This window comes from Hirundo rustica, chromosome 11, assembly GCF_015227805.2.
Source record: "Hirundo rustica isolate bHirRus1 chromosome 11, bHirRus1.pri.v3, whole genome shotgun sequence".
Classification (NCBI taxonomy): Eukaryota; Metazoa; Chordata; class Aves; order Passeriformes; family Hirundinidae; genus Hirundo; species Hirundo rustica.
In genome coordinates this window covers 3,006,473-3,026,634 of record NC_053460.1, presented here as the reverse complement: position 1 = coordinate 3,026,634, position 20,162 = coordinate 3,006,473, and the positions used below count along the sequence as shown (strand labels likewise).

Sequence of the window (20,162 nt, the reverse complement as noted above, 5' to 3'; positions counted from 1 at the left end):
AGCAAATTATCAGATTTCCACAGAACTTAAGTTCATTTGTGCACCAACCTCTACCAAAAAGCCACTGAGGGATCAGGAGGGATCATCCTGAGCACTGGGACGCGACAGAGAATTCCTAGTTCTGACCCTCTGCACAAATTCCCAACCCAGCCCTCCCTGGCGATGGCAAACCCGAGCTGGTGGAGCGCAGGGGGGCTCTGGGGAGCACCTGGAGATGCTCAGCTGGAGGAAACGCAATCCCAGAGACTGGAAGGGAACTCGGGAAGAGCATCCCAGCTCCCAGCAGCAGGGGAAGTTCAGCGCTGCCGTTCTGCAGCACCAGAGAGAGCTGCAAACCATCAAGAGAGCGGCTCCAATTTCACCTGGACCAGAATGTTTTATTTTTCTCCTGCCTCTGACGAATTTGATCTGACATTTTATGCTGATAACCCTGATTTGAAACAGCTCTATCAGGAAAGCAGGTTCCACTGCAGGCATTCCTGCTGCATGACAGATGCAACTGTTCTGAGCCAGCATTGCTTCCAGTGCCTCCAGCAGCTCCGTTCCATTCCTCTTCCAGAGATTAAATGTATATTATTACTCATTAATGGTAAGAAAATAAATCTACGGGGGAAATAAATTCTGTATTCTCGTATTTCATCCAGACAGTTTGCCTTTTTTCTTGAATTCAAAACCAAGTTTCCAAGGTTCTCCACTGCTTTCTCCAATACCGGTATCTATTTTTCATTAAAAAGAATCACCTCTGGCTGCAAAGCCCGGCTTTCACTGGATACTGATGGAATTCACAAACTGAGAAGAAAATAAAGTTATCCATGCACCAGTGGATATCAGGCTCAGCTCCCAGCGTTCAGCTGGTCTGGTGAAGGTTTGCAGCAGGAATAATTTACTGTATAAAGGCCCAAAACAGAGTTTGGCTGTGAATCTTTCTGGCTTCCCTATCTCAAACCCCATTCTAAATTAAACCAATATTCTTATGCAAACACAACTTGGAATTGACTGTTTTATTGGAATCATGATTTTGTTAAGAAAAGACATTCAAAGCCATCATGTAATAATATTTCCCTTGTCAGGTGCCAGCTGCTTATCAGAACGGGGCACCTCAGGCAAGAAAACCTTCAATATTTCTGAGTTATCCCTTTCCTTGCCAATTCTAATATTTGGCATCTTTAACACTGAATCTGGGTCCAATATTATCTTTCTGCTGCCCTATAATAGAATGAGAAATTGCAGGAATAGTTTGGAGGTGCAAAGTTTCGCTTCTGTTATTAAAAACCAGCCTGTGCTTGCTTTGATGCCTGCTGGATAATTTCCAGGGCTCTGGCTGGGGATGACAAGAGTGAAGTGCAGGACAGGAGCAAATGTGCTACTGGAATACAGGCAGGAAAAGAAAAATTAAAAGATATTCAGAACATAAAAAACCATGATTAAGTGAAAGAATTAAAAATTAACGATCTCGGCAATGAAGAAGCACCAACCACATTAAAATGTGAATTGACCTGTAACCCTGTTCAGAAGAAAAAAAAAATTAAAAATATACAGAACCAATGCTGGTGCACTTAATTTTAGTATTATTAACAGATCCCAGGATCATTTTACAGCCCAATTTCTGTATTTCAAAACCCCTTAAGCCACTTTCTCCAACAGCATTGGACCTGGAGCCAACAGAGGGAAACAGAACAAACGTAGAAATTTAACATTTCTGCACAGGACAGGCATAAAGAAATCCATAAATGAATTCTTGCTAAGTCTAAGACTTCAGAAAGGATTCCTGGAACAGTGCTGACATTACCACTAGAAATTAAACAATATAAAAAGGAGATAAATTGGCAGGCTCCATCTGCAGGGACGTCTGTTCCCTTCGGAGAATAAACAAACTCTTCCCTAAAATACAAATAAACACAGCCCAGCCTGGCTGCTGTGGCACACAAACACAATCAAATCATTAACCTGCTCCAAAATACCAGCAGCACTGGCACAACGCCTGTGCTCATGGATTTGGAGCTCTTTCCTCCATGGTATAGACACAGAAAATATCTCAGAGTGTTTTTTAGAATTCTTGCAAAGGGGAAATGAACGGTTTTGAGTCTCCCCATCCTTTCCTGCCATTTGTTCCTCCTCCCCCTTGTTTGGGTGGGCACTCCCAACCTGCTGCTCTCCAGGCTCAGAACTGCCTTTGCTCCTGAAGCTGCAGAAACGGGGAAAAATCCAACATTTGCACAGAAAAAGCGGAGACACAAACCCGCATTTATCCCAAATTCCTCGGAGTTGCAAAGGCTGGAATACTGAGGTAAGTTTTCAGACTGGAAGTGTTTCCCCACTCACCGCACACAAACAGGGTGGGAACAAGATGAGCTGGGAGGTGTCTTCCCATGTAAATCATTCCATGGTTCTACAATAAAATAGGAAACTGCACCAGAGGATGAAGGGAATGTTCAAGAAGGGCTAAAAGAGTTAAAATTCCTAATACAGAGGAGCTTTGCAGCAATGTTAATTAATATAAATACGAGTTAATTACAAACCAAAGGATTCAAGACTATTTCCCTGAAGCTGCTTCAATCTAAATATATGTGAAAAAAAAACCCTGACATGTAGAGAAGTTAATCAACTAAGACTTCAATTTGTTAGTTTATTCTTTTTTACATTTAAAAAAAAAAAAAAAAAAATCACAACGTAAGGATTTGAAAAGCCAAGTAAACCGGATTTCACACGCACACATTTGCCAAGTCACAGGGTTCAACCACCTGGAGTGCTATTTTCTGATTTTTCTCATTGAACAATATACACAGTAAGAGCCTCAGGACAAAGCCAGACATATTTTCTCCCCCACCCCAGTCTTTAAGACGTGCAACTGAATCTGCACAGAATTCTGTGGAACTTCCAGCCTCCCCCTCAGTTTTGTTCATTGGACTGCAATTCCAGTGGATTTCACCTGGGAAGTCTCCAGCATTCCACACCACCGCCGCCCTCTCTGCCGAGCAAAGTGAAAATACCCCAAAGTATTGCATGGTTTTGTTCACAGGGCCACAGACAAGAAATGGATCCCTCGGTACCTCCAGCCACGCCACGGAACAGAAACTGATGGAGCTGGGATCAGGCTGCCAGGAAGAGAGGGAGAAGCAGGGCACTGAGAAAGGAAACAGCTCCTGCAGTGCACAAAGGCTGCGGTGCAGGGCTCTGAGCTGCTTCACGTGGGACAGGTCACCAGTGCCACTGCCCGAGCAAAAGCAAGAACAGGACAATTTTAAGGCAAGTCCCAAAACAGGGAGCTGTTTGCTTTCTAGGCACGATTTCAAGCTATGCATCAAGGCTCCTGCTTGATCCTTTATATGGTCAGTGATCTTTAGGTTAACAAGAATACAAAAAATAGACTAAATGTAATTTTTTTAAAGAATCAACTTTTAGCTGGGTTTTTACTACCTGCAGCTTGTATTTCATTACTTGCAGATTTATGAACATTTTTTAGCGCTACTGTTGTTTGTCAGGCCCACATGAAGCAGTTCTAGATCTATATTGCTCTCATTTCCTCAAAGTAGTTTTGGTTGGAAATGGTTAAATTCAAAATAACTCGTTCTATTGCAGATGTTTCTGCATTTAAGATGTGCTGTACTTGAGAAAAGAGAGAAGTTGCCTCCTTCTCTGCTGTCTTTGTTCATGGGATTATTGACAGATCTCCCTCTATGAAAAGTCTTTACAATTAAAAAGGGACAGAACAAGACCCTACAAGGACAAAGAGTTTGCAGTGAATTACCCCAAACCCGTCACCTCACACGGGAGGACGCTGCTCCCACTCATCCCTGGGCAGGATTTGGCCCCCCAGCCAGGCTACAAGTGAAAATTTAGCCTTTCCCTAAAAGCCAGCTGGGATGGACACTGCCAAACACAGGCCATGCTCTGGGGAGCCTGGGCAGGGTGTGACAGTGTCCTTGGCACCCCCTGCACAGGAGGAATGAGTGGGACACAGAGGGACAGCTCTGCTGATCAGGACGAGCTGAAAGAGAAAGAACTGAACAAAGCACAATTCCCTGAAATCTGGACTGAGAAGGCTGCGTCTCACTGGAGATCAACTTCCACCAGAATGCTCCTCCTAACGATTGACAGCTGCATCCAAGGACGTAGACTCGTTATAAAAACACACAGGTAATTAATTCCCCAGACATTTATCAAATAAAAAGGGTTTAACAAAAAAAAAAAAAAAAAAAACCAACGGGGAAGTAATGTCAGAAAATAAATTACAGTAGCATGACAACATTTGGCTTTTTTAGTGTGACCACGTGCTTCTCCTCTGCTATCCTGCTGTGAAGATCATGGCAGATCCAGTTCCTGTCTCGGAATTAATGAGATGTCTGTGACAATAAACGTAGAAAACTCTGCTTGCTACAAGCAAATGTCTGCTATCAGTTTCACCTGGTCACAGATTATGTGTAGACAGCCTTCTCTGGCCCCAAAATAAATACTATATAGGATTCTTGCAAGTTCCAGCCTATTTCGACTCAGACAGAAAACTCAGGTCCTCCTTTCTTTCCTCGCAGCAGAAGTCGCCTGATCCGAAATCCCGCGAAAGGGTTGATCCACAGGAGGGAGGGCTGGCCCCCAAAAACAGATTTCATCCCTTCCCAGCGGAGCCTGCGCTCCCACGTTGGCTTTTCACTCTTCAGTCTTTCAATCTCCTGTAAATAAACACAGGCAGGGATGCACTGCTAAGTCCAAGGTTTAGTTTAATCTAATGGTGGTTGTAAAAACCGGGCTTGCAGTTTTTATTGTGTTGTTTTATTGTGTAGTTCCTCCGCTGATTAAGTTTCTTACTGTTATTTATTAAGGAAGAAATCAGAAACTGTTTTAGCCCTGTGGATACAGGGCAGAAGATTTAGAACATAAAATACGTACAAGAAGGTTGATCTACCTCTATCTCTTTGCCCCTCAAGCTAAAAGGAAAAAAAAAAAAAATCCCAGAAAAGCTGATGGATCCACGCGCAATATCCTACACCACAAGTTGTTTGCTCAGTTAATGAAGGCAGACAATAAGGCTCCTGCTCCACAATTACTGGAGGCAGGATTACTCTCCCAAACGCATTACTTTGATGGTCATTTCTTGTGCTTCCCGCTAATGAAGGCTCAGTATTTACCAGCTGTTTTGCACTTACTCCTCAGTACAAAAATACACTTTTAAACATGAGAAAATATTGAACAGTCACAGGATTCAATTTCCTTGTTCTATTCTCTCAAAATGTGACACTGCAGATCTAAGGACAGGGAGCCAATGGCCCAAACTCTGTTTTATCCTCTGATAAAACGGATCAAAGTGAGGTGAGAGACAGTGATTTTCAGTGTAACCCTGAGAAAAGCAGACACTTCCCGTGGCACCCAGCAGGAATTTGTGCCAGCTCAGAAGGGAAAGTCAAACCTCAAGTCAGAAGTTTTGCATTCTTTGTCATTTAAAACCAAATTACAAAATGTCAGAAAAGCAAATAGTGCAAGAGCTTCTGTTAGAAAGCAACCCTCAGTAAATTCCAACTGTCAAAAATAAAAATGATGAACTATTGAAGTCTTGCAGCTTTCTCCAAAATAAGAGCCTCTCCTCATGCAAATAAAACCACATCTAATCACATCTTCCCAGAATAAATTTTACAGAATACAAAAAAGTCGAGGTTTTTACCGTTTCATCATTGCATATTGAGTGGATTTGGGTGCCAAACATGACTGCAGTGAAAGTGAGAAACAGAAAACCCTCAAGGCACAAGAAGATCATCAGGATCACAGTTACAGGTGGGGAGAAGTCACTGCACTCTGAGAAAATGAAAAAAAAATAAAATATAAAAACACATCAACAATCTGCCAAAAGCACAAGACCAGAATGAGCTCTGGCACAGTGGAACATTAAGAAACACAAGCCAGAGGCCTAAATAAAAAAAACTGGGATAAGTTAGGGAATTTCTTTTCTGCAGGAGCCCTGCAGCTGACTCCAGTAATGGAATGAGGGAGAAATCTGTTTAAATTTCAGGTGTCATTCCCAGAACTGAGATGGGGCACACAAATTTAGGTGATGCAGTGCTGAGGTGGTTGAGGACCAGTTCAGTTTCCTTCCTACCACCGAGGTAGTAAATTACTACCGTGTGTAAAGGGAGGGAGAATGCCCCTGACAGCCACAGCTCTTACAGAGAATGACTGAAGGAAAGGGGGCAAAAAAAACAGAAAGAAAAAGGAGAGTGATGGATAAACAGATCTGAAATGTTTTAAGAATACCACTTAAAGATGGGACTAAAACAGGGATGCTATGACTTCTCCCTAATATCTGCTAGATTATGAGAATGAAAATTAAGTAATTATTTGCTCACCAGTCCACTGCCCTCGGACACAGGAGAAGAACTGAAATCCACAGAGTACAAGAGCATGAGCTGAAATTAGGGCTATGTACATCTGCAAACAAGAGACAGCATCACCTCACTCACTGTCACCACATAAAACACAGCAAAAACAAGAAACTTCGGAATAACAGCACAAAATTAAAATCAATGTGGGTAGAAACACTCTGCAGAGAAGGAAAAAAACCCACCCAACCAAACAACACAATCGTGTCCTAAAGCCATTACTCACCGAGCACAACATAAATTGTTATCATCAAGGTAGATTCAGACTAAAATCAAGCTGCTGTTGCTGCTCACTTACCGTAAACAGAACAAAAAATCTCTGATTTTTCTCCCCCACACAATTATTCACCCACGGGCAGTGGTGATCCATCTTTCGGATGCATCGCTTGCAAATACTGGAAGAAAGGACAAGAGGCTTCTGTTGAGAAATTGTATTTTAAATGTACAAACAAGGGCAGACAGTGGTCACAGGATGATGTGCTGAAATATTTCTTGACAAACTGCAGACAGGGATTTTATCTGCATTTCTTTAAAGAAACTCTTTGTTCCATCTCAAAACCCAGCTTTTGATTGCTCCAAAATGAACTGTGTACATAAAATATTCTTCACAATAAAACACAGTCACTGCACAGTCAAACACACAATCAAGCAAATCCAGAACTTCAGACACCTTCAGAACGGGCAAAGCTTCAGCTCTCTCTACATTCAGTATTAATAAAACCTTTTCCCTTCTGGAGAAGCTTTTTAGATAAAGTAAATATTCACATTTACACCCTTTCAAGTTGTGAATTCTGCTTGTGGATGAGAAGAAACCCAAGAAATTCACATCTTCAAAAGAGAAGCTGTCACCCTTGAGGTCTCAACCGGCCATAAAATTCTAAACTTACACAATCAAAATCTCAACTAAAGCACAGCTTACAACTCAACAGAAAACCTCCCCAACAGAAAACACAAATATTGAAACTATAAGCAGCACTTTTAGAGCGGCCACTTGTTCAGACTTCTTGAACACTCCTGCTCTTTGCTGGTTCACTTGGTTCCCACCCAGCTTTGAGTCAAAGCGACGTCCCCAGAAGTCAAATACTCCAGTAACTCCATTTTACATCTGCCATACAGCAGCAGAGGCCTCAGTTCTGCACCCAAATATGAACAATTACACACCAAAAACAAAACAATTGCAACATCTGTTGTAGTTCTTCATAAATCAATAGCTTAAGCAATGCTGGTATTCCATTTTCCCAGCTTTGTACTAAGACAGCCACACATTCAGTGCTCCAGATTTTCCCACGGAACACCCAGAATATTAAACATTTTCACTTCAGCAGTCACCAAACCAAATAAGCCTAAAAAATGCAGGCACTCTTATTCAAACCCCTTTGTTTTTAGCACAGGCTGATTTTACGTGTGGAGTCTGCAAGCACTGCGGTGACAAACCACGAAGCAAAGCTGGGTGACTGTCACTGGAGAGAAAAAAGAGGGAGGTGTGGGGGAAATCAGTGCTCTGAGGCAGAAAATCATTTTTAAGTCATCACATTTGTATGATTCTAAGGTAATTCAGCATGAGGCAGAATACAGGTTATGGGGGAGAATCCCAAATGAAGCTGCCTTTGCTCCGAGCTATCAAAACCCAGCCCCTACATTCCCCCTGCCTTGTTTTATGGACATTAAAGATTAATCCTCTGTTACAAATGACTTTTTAAATCCCAGCGTCAGATGAACACCACAACCACTCTCTGGTGCAGGAAAACCGGGTATCACTCGAGAGGAGACATTTAGGAAGCACCTCTAAAGGCTTTCCTTCCTGCCTGCAAGTTCAGCCTCTCATTTCCCTGAGTAGCACAACCAGACAAAACTCCTGATGTGCCACAGAACCTGTGCCAGCACTCTAAAAACAACATTAATGTGAAGTGCTGAGTAAAATCCTACCCAGGCTCAATCAAGCTGAATGCTGGAGGATGTGAGGTGGGCAGGACTCGCTTCTGCTCATTCAGAACTTCTCACAAGCCCACACAGAGCTCTCACAAGAGCTCAGATATCTGGAACCCTGCCTTCATTCCTCATCTCCCACCAACAACCTCACAGCAATGCTTCAGTGGTTCTGCCTTCTTCCTACCCCATCCCTTGTATTTAATTCCATTTTATGCAGCAGGAGTTTGGGAAATTCCCTCCCTCAGCTGAACCCTGGTAGTTCAAAAGGGAGAAGCAAACAGAACAAGCACCTGTCGATGGAGAAAAGCCTCTCCTCCAGCCTGGAATTGCTGCTCCATGAACTCAGGCAGGTGCAATCGCAGCTCTGAATGCCAAAGATAACATTCAGAAGGACACAGCTAAAGACTCAAGAGGAATGGGTGTGGGGAACAGATATTCCCTGGGAGCCTGGTGGAAACATCTCAGTGACTTAATTCAGAGTAACAGCTCCCCACACACAAACACAGGCACTCAGAACAGGCTGAGATGATGACAGCTGTGCTCCTTCAGTGAAAATGAAATCCCATTCACCCGGGATAGGGCTCTTCCCTGCGCTGAAAATGTTAACTGCTCACTAAAACGGCACTTTAATGTATTTCAGAGATGCTCAGCTGTAAATAAAAGGTTCTTGCTCTTTCCCCCATCACTAATGTGTGTTACGAAAGTATTTTTCTTCCTTAAAAGAACTTCTGTTGCAGTGTTGCACAACAATTTTTGTAAATACATCCTAAGAGTCTCTTCTGTTAATAATTTACTACTCAAAACATGCACTGTGGCTCCGAGTGTAAGTATTTCCCAACAGCAACCAACTTCAATTTCCATTTTCAAGTCTCTTCTATCAGCAAATTGCCACTCTGAATACTTGGGACTAGACCATCCTTTTAATGTCCTTGGAATGGGTTTGCAAACCAATAAAAAATTTGGCAGCATAATCAAACAAACCCTTTTTCTATTGGGTAAACTCCTGCAGGGATAAATTGAAGGCAAAGAATCAGATTAACAAAGACAATTAAACCAGAAATCCAACTGCTGAGAAAAACATGACAGCAGCCTCACAAAAGGATACCACATCACTTTCAGGCTCTGGCTTTCTCTTCCAGAGGCTCTGTGGAGCCAAGGATGCACTGAGCATCCAAAAATGCCTCCTTTACCCTTAGGTGAAACATGACAGAATATCTGACCAAGGATTAAAACAATTCCTAAGAGCTGGATCCCTAAACAGGTGCTTGGGGAAAACAAACCCTTTGAAAACATCAGGTATTTCCTTTTTCACAGGCATGATCCATTCCTGCTCTGCTTTAACAATAAATGCTGCTCAAATTCTTGCTATAAAGAAGGAGCTCCTAAACCAGGCACAAAGGAACTGCAGATAATTCCACACTCTCCTGTCTATCCGTGGAACTTCTCCCTTCACACCCCAAATCCAGAAACCCACTCACAGCTGAGAGAAGAAAAAGAGCTCCATGCCAGGGCTGAGTGTTTATAATGGGAGCAGCTTCTCAGCCGCAGCATTTGCACTGAGCACTGACACACACAAGGCTTTTAATTTAGAACCCACGAAGCTCCAGAACCATCTGAGAGTCCTGACAAGACTCTGCTCTGTTCTTTTGACAGGCACTAACTCAAGAGACTTCAATTTAATACTTCTCACAATTCAACACACATCACTCCCCACACCTAGAGAGCCACCAGAAGCATTTGCATCCTTATGTAAGCCCTGATTATGCAGGCACAGCTATTTTCAACTGGCACACAATAAACACTACAAAAGCATTTCCACAGTGCCTGAAAACTCCAAAGATTGAGAATTAAAAATATACATTTACTATCTCTTCCACAGCGTGTTTACGTCAAATGATTATCCCTTTTGTCATTGTTCAAATGGATTTTCAGTAAGCAGAAGTGCATTTAACCAATTATTCAAGCAACTTTGGGAAAATAACCTGCCAATTCACATATAACTTCAAAGAAGAGATGACACAAAGTAATCATTTAAAACTGCTCTAAATTTTTTTCATTTAAGACTGCAGGAGTCATTTTTAAATCAGCTCCTCTCAGAAATTTCTTTGAGATTCTTTTCTCTGCCCTGCATTACCCACAGCACATCACAATAACTGGAATTATGTACAGGAAAAGAGATTCACAGATCAAATTAGTTAAGACACCTGAGCACAGTTATTTTTATAAAAACTTTGAGTCTCTTACTTCTCTCCCCTCATCCACAGTCATTTCTGGCCATTACACTTATAAAACACTCTGCAATGTAGGAATTTGAAAGTTTAGAGAATACCAAAAGGAATTTGTGGGGTGGGGAAAAAAAAAAAAAAGAACAAGTATCAGGAATGTTATTCCATGCCTCCAAATGCTGAACTCTTTAAGGAATTCTGGCATACCTGCAGTGGTGTGCACGCTCAGGTTTGATACTACAGCACTTGGGACATTTGTAGATCACTTCTCCTGGTTTCAGTTGCAAATTATCCATGTATTCTTTAGTGGCATTTCCTTTGGGCACAGCCCCCTGAAATCATTTCAATTAGAGGAGAGAAAGCTTCTTAAATGGCATGAGAGCATTTAAAAACACATTTCATAGACTTCATACCAGTAACCTCAGGATAACTGCTGAAATACGTTCATTTATTCAAAGCCAGTCTGCTATAAGCCGGAATCAATTCCAAATGAATAAATTACCTCTGCTTGACCTCAAATTCAGCTTTATTTCAGCAAGACTAATCTCTGGCCAAGTATTAGCTTAATTCTCATAGAATATCTTGCCACCAGCCCACAGAAATGAGGAGGGAGACACATCTTACCCTGCAGATACAAGCACCGCTCATCATTTGCTGAGGAGCTACCCTGAGCATTTGTTGTGGCATTTGATTAATGAGCCAAGCCATCCACAAAAGTTAAATCAGCAGCTACTTGAAAGATGTTATTTCAGCTCTCTGAAGCCAGGGTTTAACCACCCACCCCAAGTCTTTGAGAACTGGCATTCTTTTCTCCTAAAATCTTTAGCTTGGATACTGTTAGCAGGACCAGCTTCTTTAATCTTTTTTATGGTGCAACTTCATGGTAAGGAGTTGAAAGAACTGATTGAAAAGAAAAATAATTGATTGGGAAAAGAAATTAACTTCTAGTGATTAGTTCCCTGGCCTGATTATCAGAGAGCTGCGTCAGCCTCCTGAGTTCAGGATCTACATTTGGATTAGTAAGGAGAAAATAATGGACAGCACCATTGTCACTTTGCTCATTTATGGAGGCAAAGCCTTATCTGTGAGGGGAAGTGATTGTGAAATAAACTGGGATGTGACAGCCAAGTGCAGTGGCCTTTCTGTACCAACTGCTCCAGGTCAGCACTTCCTTCACACAGGAAGAGCTTTCTCCAGGTCAGCCCGAGCCAGCTGCAACATTCTACTCATTCAAGTAATTCTCACCCAAAACATCTCCCTGGCAACATCAGCACTTGACACAGACCTTAAGAAGTTCTGGGACAGAATTAAGAAGCCAGCAGGAATTCAGATTCTACTATCAAAAACACCCCTTTGCTTAGGCAGGGAGTTTTTGTTGCCCATGGCCTGGGATAATAAACCTGTCTTTGTGTTGGCCAAGACACAGCCCAGGTCCTGTCCCTGGTGAGCTCTTTGGCTGAGTGTTGCTCCAAACCTGAACTGATGCTCACAGTGGGGCAGAGAAACTTCCTCAAACACTCATGTTGTACTCCTGAGGTGTATTTTGCAATCTGAATGTTCTTACTCAAGTTAATATCTGGTGTAAACATCTCACATTCCCCTGTTCACCTGCCACAAGGATAAGAACCTCAGAGCATGCTTTCAAGCATTTTGCTGACAAAAATATGTGCCATTTCAAAAACACCTTTCACAGTCACAGGCAGCCACCGAAAATCTATTTTTATAGTTGCAAGAGTAAATTTAATTCACATTAGTTTTGAGGCAGTTCATTCCTTTCTTCCTTTCATCTTAGTTTCTATCACACAGTTGTGTCTTCCATTCTGGGAGTCGGCAGGAAAGGAACAGAGGGAAAAAGCAGTGACTCATCTCAGTTTGGATCATTTTACCCATAAAAAACAACACAGGTCTACAGAGACACCCAGTTTTACCAGCTCATATTTTTAAGCAATAAATCCTTAAACCATTAACTCTCTTAGCTGTCGCAGTTTGTAGAAGTTGTGATATTTCATCACTGGGTGTAGGCAGAAGTAAATCAAAGACCTAGAAAATCATTAACTACAACACTCTGCTGGGCTTTTGAACACTCCCATAATTTCTCTATACACTGGTACTGGAGAAAAACCTCAATTTTTCTCAGAAAATATGGAGAAAATAGAAGTTTTTCCCCTCACCCCACTTTTCCCGGATTTATTCCCGTAAAATTAAAAATAGATTTTAGTACAAAATCAACTCTTTCATCTCTTGAAATCTTGAAGAGTGAAAGTTCTAAGAAACGAGCACTTTCAAGACCTCTTACACCCACACTGCTTCAATGTGTGCTCAGCTTAAATCTCCCTTCCCTCTGGCTCCAAATTTTTAAAGACAAAAATGCAGGAATCAAATGGGACAGTGGTTTTTCCATTTTGCCAAGTGTGCCTGAGGTTTTGCAGCACATCCACCTCTAAAAGTTCTCCCACATGCCACAAATGGAAGAAGCATTTCAAGAGATGCAAAAGGTACAGATTTTGAAAAGAAATCTGATGAAAAAAAAGTAAGAAACATGAGGACAGAGAAGACTAAATTTTATTAGCTTCTTCAGGACCTGGAGCAATATTTTGCTTTTTTTTTTTCTTGAGTCTAATACTTTAATAAATTTTATATTGACTGTTCCTTCATGGTTTCATTAATGGAGTAACAGAAGTACAGGTATCATCAAAATCTTGAGGGTTTTGAATCTAACAGGAGGATTTTGACTCTAACACGTGGATTTCGACCCTAATACTGCTTTTCCCAGCAGAAGACCTGGCATCACTTCTCCAAACTTCAGTGCAGATGGAGGGAACAATCCAATGCCAAGGAACTCTTGGATACTTACTGGATCAGTCAGCATAGTCCTCAGATGAGACGACAGAGCCAGCACCGCCAAGCAGTTAAAGAGAACCCCGTTGATCACCGAGTACCAAAAGTCTTTGGAAGGCAGCAACATGACAAAAGTCACTACAAAGTCTGCATAGACCACCAGGAGCCAGGTCATGATGGCACAGACCATGCCACAGCCGTCCCGGATGAACCAGACCCTCTCGGCCATGTCGGCCTCCGAGGAGGAGGAGGAGGAGTCGTAGCTGTCATTGTCGGCCAGGAGCGGGTGGTGCTCGACATCGCGGAAGCGGTGCCCTGATGACTGCATGGTTTGCTGGCCACGCCCTGCAGGGACAAACACACCACCACCACCATTAATTATTAATGAGGAAACAGAGCACAGGAGGCCCTGGGTTTTGGTTTCTGGGAGATAAAGCATGTTCAGGTTCAAAAGAGAACCGGGATTCTTTGTGATCGACACCTCAGCGGTTCTGTCACTACATCAAGATGAAGATGAAAGAAGGGGGAATATGTTTTAATGTTTTGTTTTTAGGGTTTTTTTGTTCAGTTGGTTTATTTTTTTGTTCTGTTTTTAGTGTTTGTTTCTTACAATTTTACTCTAATGTCATTGGCAATGAATTAAGCTGGTTTCCCCACGTCAAGCCTGTGACGGTAATTGCTGCGTGATCTCTCCTGCTCTTATCTCGACCCACAAGCTTTTTATTTAAATTTTCTCTCCCCTTTCCAGCTGAGGTGAGACACAAACCAGCTTTAGTGGGTGCCCACACAGGGTTAACCCACCACTAACATGCAACTTCAATGCCTGACAAAGGGATTTTAGGCTGGCATCATTTCCGTCCTGCTGTGCTCATAAACCACTCCTCCCCTTCTGTTAAAAACTCAACTTCTCTCTTTTATCTCAAACTAAAATGGCAAAGTCTTCATTAAATTACAGCTCATGTCTCTCTGAAAACAGCAATTTGTGGCAGCAGACTGTTGAGTTTCTATTCTGCTGCAAGTGAGGGAAGAGTAGAAAGGAAAACCATGATGGAAATAAAGCTGTTTGAATGCATTGCTCACAACAAACAACACAGCAAGTTAGAAAGCAGCTAAATTTGTTGACAAAAATGTTATTGTTTTGGAAAAACCACAAGCTTGTTACAAAGATATATTGGATAACTCATAAAATGGTCTCAGATCAGCCCAAACTTAAGGGAAACAAATGGTTTTGGTTAAATTAACATGGCAACAGATTACATGAATCAGATTTTCAAAGAACACATTAATTAATTTAATTTCATGAAAACTCTTTTAGGGCTTTGTTGTCCTTCCAACGTGGAGCAAAAACCAGACTTGAAGCCTTAACAATTCTCATGAAAACAGAATTATTTTCCAGACATCTCTCCCAAGGAAAGATATGGACTGGCAGAACTGAAGTGCTGCAACAAACAGGAGACAAATTAAGGCTTAAACGTGAGGCCTCAACAATATCCTGCTGCTTTAAAAGTGTACTGTGCTCTAAAAATCATATTGATTCCTGCTCTTAAAGGCCATGTCTGAGAGAAACCTGAAAGCATTTCTATTGATTTATGACAGGCACACAGAGGTCTCCCTTTTTCCCTTATTAATGGCAGCCTATACACGGCTGTAGGGATTATGGCACGGCAATTTCCACCCCAAGACCTTGAACATGGGATCACTTTGTCCCTCTAGAATGGTCCAAGTGACCATTAACAGGTGAAGACACTGGCACTGAGACGGTTTTTGATGATGCTGTGTTTGTCTAAACCCTTTAAAAACTCTTCATCAAGAATCAGAACAACACATTCGGCCCAGGAAATCCTTCTGATCCTTAAGCTTTGATGTTAGAACCAAGCAGGAACAATCCAAGAAATGAATATAAATACATGCAGATGCAGCAGAGAGATCTGAGAGCAACTGCAAAAACAGCTGGGAAGCTCCCAGGACACCGTGAGGTGTCTGAAGGACACATTCTCTGCTTGTGGAACAGAACAAACTGAACTTCAGCTCTGCTGCTCAGATCTATTACAATTTCCAGGAGTTAAATTGTAGTTTCTGTTCACACATTGGGGTTTTTCCTCTCTCTCATCAGAACGCAGCTGCTAAGCCAAGGATGAAGATGTCGTACACTAGAAAATTACCTTAGGAAAGAATGAATTTTATCTCCCTTTAAAGTAATTAAAGCTTAATTTAACCTAAATAAGGCCCTCTTTTCACCCAGTTCAAATTACCCTGATCTTCCTAAATGTTCATAGTTGAAACTACAATCTGTGCCAATTAAGTCCAATAGCACTTTGGGACATCATCACCCCTTGTGGTAAAGAAAATTTAAGTTTCATAAAAATATATAATTAACAGCTGGAACATGAAGATCATGTAAATAACCATGCAAATCAGGTATTACTTAATCAAAAACGAGCTTCTAAAACTTTTAAGGAATGTTTTAAGTAGGGAATGGCACAGAATTACTGCACTCATTTTTGCTTAAAAGTCTTAAAGACAACAAAAAAAAATTTAGCACAATTAAAGAAATCCAAAACAAAACAAATACCTCCAAAACGTTTTGTGTGTTATTCTGACATCCTCTCCTGCCTTTGGGTTATCCCTGGTTATTCACATAGTCATGTCTGATGTGATCTGAAAAGACATCACCAACAAACTGATTAGCAAAGCTGCATCAGGAAAATACTGTTAAATACAAATAACACACATCAGTAGTAGCACTCTGAAACACGCTGCACGTAGCTACAATGCAAAAGTTCCTGTTTTATTTAGAAGACCAGGTACTTGAGAGCTTGACATTTTTAGCTGTTAAATTTTTGGAAGTCACCACATGGCACTTGGAGCAGGGCTGCAGCACAGAATCTTGCATTACACTTCTATTTGGGGAAGAGAACAGAAGAGGTGTGGGCCTGAGTTGCTGTCTGATTAAAGCTGCCTAAAGAAGTACCTAGAGTTTTCTCCTGTATCAGTTTCATTCTCTATTTATTTGAAATAAATTTTGTGACATGGAAATCACTCATTCGCAAGATTAACTTAATATATTTTGAGAGTAACATAAAGACGCTGACATTTAAGAGCTACAGCAAATACAAAGTCACTTTCTTGAAAAGCCTCTGAAAGCAGCTCGTCAGCAATAGATACTCCAAATACAACATGGCTGGTGGAGTTCTTCAGTACCCATCTTCAAAATTTCCCAGTTCAAGGGGAATTGAAAAGGAGAAGTACCTTATTTAAACAAACTCAAACATTCTACTGCAAGACTAAATGGCAATGCAAATGTTTATTATGAACAGATCAGAATTATTGAATAGACTGGGTTGGAAGGGACCTTTAAATGTCACTTAGTGCCACCCCGTGCCATGGGCAGGGACCCCTCCCACTATCCCAGGTTGTTCCAAACCCCCATCCAACCTGAGCCTGGACATTTCCAGGGAAGAGGCATCCACAGATTCCCCGTGCCAGAGCTTCACCACCCTCATTGTGAAAAACTTCTGATATCAAATCCCAACTGCCCCTCTTTTAGTTTAAAACCAGCCCCCCAACCTTCTGAATCACTGCAGGAAGCTGCGATTGCTTTGCGGTTTGCTTTGCAAATAAGCTTTTAGACTCTCCTTAAACTTCACAATATTGTGAAATCCACATCCATTAAGCTGTCACTGACGTGGCACTTGGTGCAGCTGAGCAGAGACACGGCAGCAGACACGGGGGGTGCCTCACATTAATGTGCAGTTTCACCCCCCTCTTTGGAGCTGGGGATGACAGGTGATGGAACACGACGCACTCAGCCTCTGCAGGTGAAACATCCAACTCAGTCATCAGCTGCAATTGCTCATGGAGACTTCATCGACGAGACAGGGGCGGGATTTGTTCAGTCAGCCCCCGATCCCAACCGCAATCCCGTGCAAAATCTGTGTTTATCACAGCCTGGTTTATGTGCAAGTGTCCTCTCTGATCAGCTCTGCAGGAGTAATGGATTTAGGCATTCTCAGGGGATTTGCCCCGTCCTTCTCCTCTCCAGCTGCCCACACCAGTGCCCCCACCCTGGTCACTCCAAGGGAAGAGCATCAATGTTTGAAAGCTCTCCCTTTATGAAGAGCTCAGCATCCCCACTGAGACGCTCACAGCTTCCCTCTGCTCTCCATTTATTTGCTTCAAAGCCTGTCTTAACCAAATTTACTCTTTGTTGCATACTTAAGAGTATAAAAAGTCAAATCACCGCGCTTCAACCTCTAACACACCAAGCAACAGTTTTTAATTTGACCTTTCACAAATCTTTATCTGGCACCAGAAGATAACACCAAATTATTCAATGCTTCATGCTCAATGTTATGTTTGCACACGTGGTTATACTAAACGTGACCCAAGCCAGTTCCACTCCTAGGGGTTATCTGAAATTCTCAGGCTGGGAGTTATCTCACCTGACCTGCACCTCACTGGTACTGAAACTCAGGCCTAAAATGCAGATATACTACGGGAATAAAAAAACCAAAAACCCTAACAGCTTTTGAAGAAGTTACATTATAAATTCATGTTCACCAGAAAGATGGCCTTGTAAAATGTCTGGTTTCAGCGGAGGGAGTTGATCACCTAATTACATATGTCTTTTTTTCAAACTTAAAGAGAAGAAATTTAGTTTAGATATACAGAATGAATTCCTCCCTGTGAGGGTGGTAGGGCCCTGGCACAGGATGCCCCATCCCTGGAATTGTTCAAGCCCAGGTTGGATGGAGCTCTGAGCAATCCCATCTAGCTGAAGGTGTTCCCACAAGGGGTGGGAAGATGATCTTTAAGGTCCCTTCCAACCCAAACCATTTCTATGATTTATGCCAGTAACATCTTTATAAACATCCTCAAAACCCAGAAACGAGAATTCACGGTAAAAGAAATTATTAAAAACACAAGAAAACACCCCGGATGCATGAATTCAGAACGCATATTTGTACAAAGCGTTACAAAGCTTTGCTATCAGACATGGAATAGATCTGATACCAAATCACTCTTCCATAAGCACAAAGTAATACCAGAGATGTTCAGCAGGATATCTTTTCAATAACACATCTTTCACCCTGAGATGTGAAAGTCAAAGAAAATATATTACCCATGACTTTGCTGCCCAGCAAGGAACCAAAGACACTATCTGATCCACCAAGAGTTCACTGGGGTACAGCAGCAAGGACAAAACGCTCCTGAATTAAACAACCTCCACCTGAGAAGGACACAAACACAATCTGTGGCTGGGCTTTGATTTCTGCCTCTTCTGGAACACGGCCACAGGCTCAAATTCAGATTAGACTCCACAAGGCTGCAGGCTCACAGCAATATCAACATTTGGCATGTGAAAGCTGAAAGTTTTACCTCTTTGCCAACAGCAATTGCATGAATCACATCCTACTTAAGAGAGTCAATTTTTTATCTCTAATTTTTGCATTCATCAGTGCACATTCTATCCTCATACTTGAAGAGAGCTCAGGTTTCATATACAGTGATTGCTCTGTGATACCAAGCTGGTAAGCACATTTTTAGTCAGCTATTACATCCACATCCACGTGATTCCTGCTCCCAGGTTCCAAAAAATAGTGCTATGGGTCAAACTATTCTCACTGAGCAACTTCCAATATTCATTAGAGGAACGTTCAAGCCTTTGTTTCAATTGTTCCTCATACCAGACACATAAATCCTCACGTTTCCTCTATGTCCTTCGTGTTCAGCCATTCAATCACTGCAAAATTCCATCAATTCACTTTCCTTAAAAGCTCTCCGTCCTCGCAAAAGGCGTAAAAAAGAAATCCTTCAGATCTGTGTGATACAAAATACACTACGCTAAAGGAAAACCAAGAAGCTTTAGAGAGATAAAAGTATTACCAATTCCTTTCAGCCACAGGGAGATCTCAGTTATTCAACTCTAATCTCAAACTGCTGAAATTTCACATCAGCTTCATCTCCTAATGAACCAGCACGGCTCCTTTTTATCTGTAAATTTTCAAAGTCAGAGAGCATTCACTTCAAAAGAGCTAATTTAAGTCTGTTAATGTGAACAGTCACGGCGACTTCAACCTAATTATGTCTCCAGCAAAGCAAACAGTTACATCACTGTAATTCTGCATCCTGATACCATCACACGAGTGGATACTCAGCACTAAAAGTAGCCAGTGATTTCCCAATCCCTTTTTTTTTTTTTTTTTTTTTAATGACAGAAATCACACACACGCTGTGCTGCACGAACCCACCCTCTCATTTGAGATCTATCTGCATTCCCACTTCCCGCAAGCGCCGGTCTCCCCTCCTGGAAATGAGATAAATTAGAACCACATAAATCAGGGAAACCCCCCGGAGCAAGCCCCGGGGCACGGCCGGGAAGGTGGGACTCAAATGGGAGCTGCTCGCTGCCCTTCCAGCTTCCCACGGCGGCAGCTCCGGCTCCACCACACCCGCGCTGGGGCACAGGGACACCTCCGGGCTTCTTCCCACAGCTGCTGATGGATAATTTTTAATATTTTGGGGGGGTGTAAATAACGCGGAAAGCCACAGCAGACGCAGAAACACCCCATGAACTGCTCCCAAACAGCAGCCCAGCGCCCGGCCCGGCCTGAGGCTGCTCATCCCCTCTAACCTTCCCCGCTCGCCCTTCCCGGGGCCACCGCGCTCCTTCCCGCGGGGACCCGCCGGGGCGCGGGGACGGACCGCGAGCGCATTTACCTCAGCAGCGGCAGCGGCGGCGGCAGAGGCGGCGGCCCCGCTGCCCTCGGCGCGGTGGGGCGCTGGGGCCGGGCCCCGGCCGCTG

At 42.5% G+C, this 20,162-nt stretch overlaps 1 protein-coding gene across 1 annotated transcript; it reads right to left on the bottom strand.

The window, feature by feature from the left end:
- Positions 1 to 1,551: 1,551 nt before the first annotated feature.
- Positions 1,552 to 20,162, bottom strand: ZDHHC7 (zinc finger DHHC-type palmitoyltransferase 7). The gene is made up of 8 exons (XM_040075402.2): positions 20,078 to 20,162; positions 15,930 to 16,015; positions 13,374 to 13,702; positions 10,727 to 10,851; positions 6,664 to 6,760; positions 6,333 to 6,414; positions 5,654 to 5,784; positions 1,552 to 4,667 (listed from the first exon to the last, which is right to left on the bottom strand). Exons 3-8 carry the CDS (start codon positions 13,683 to 13,685, stop codon positions 4,491 to 4,493), a joined length of 924 nt encoding a protein of 307 aa, XP_039931336.1. The 5' UTR covers positions 13,686 to 13,702; positions 15,930 to 16,015; positions 20,078 to 20,162; the 3' UTR covers positions 1,552 to 4,490.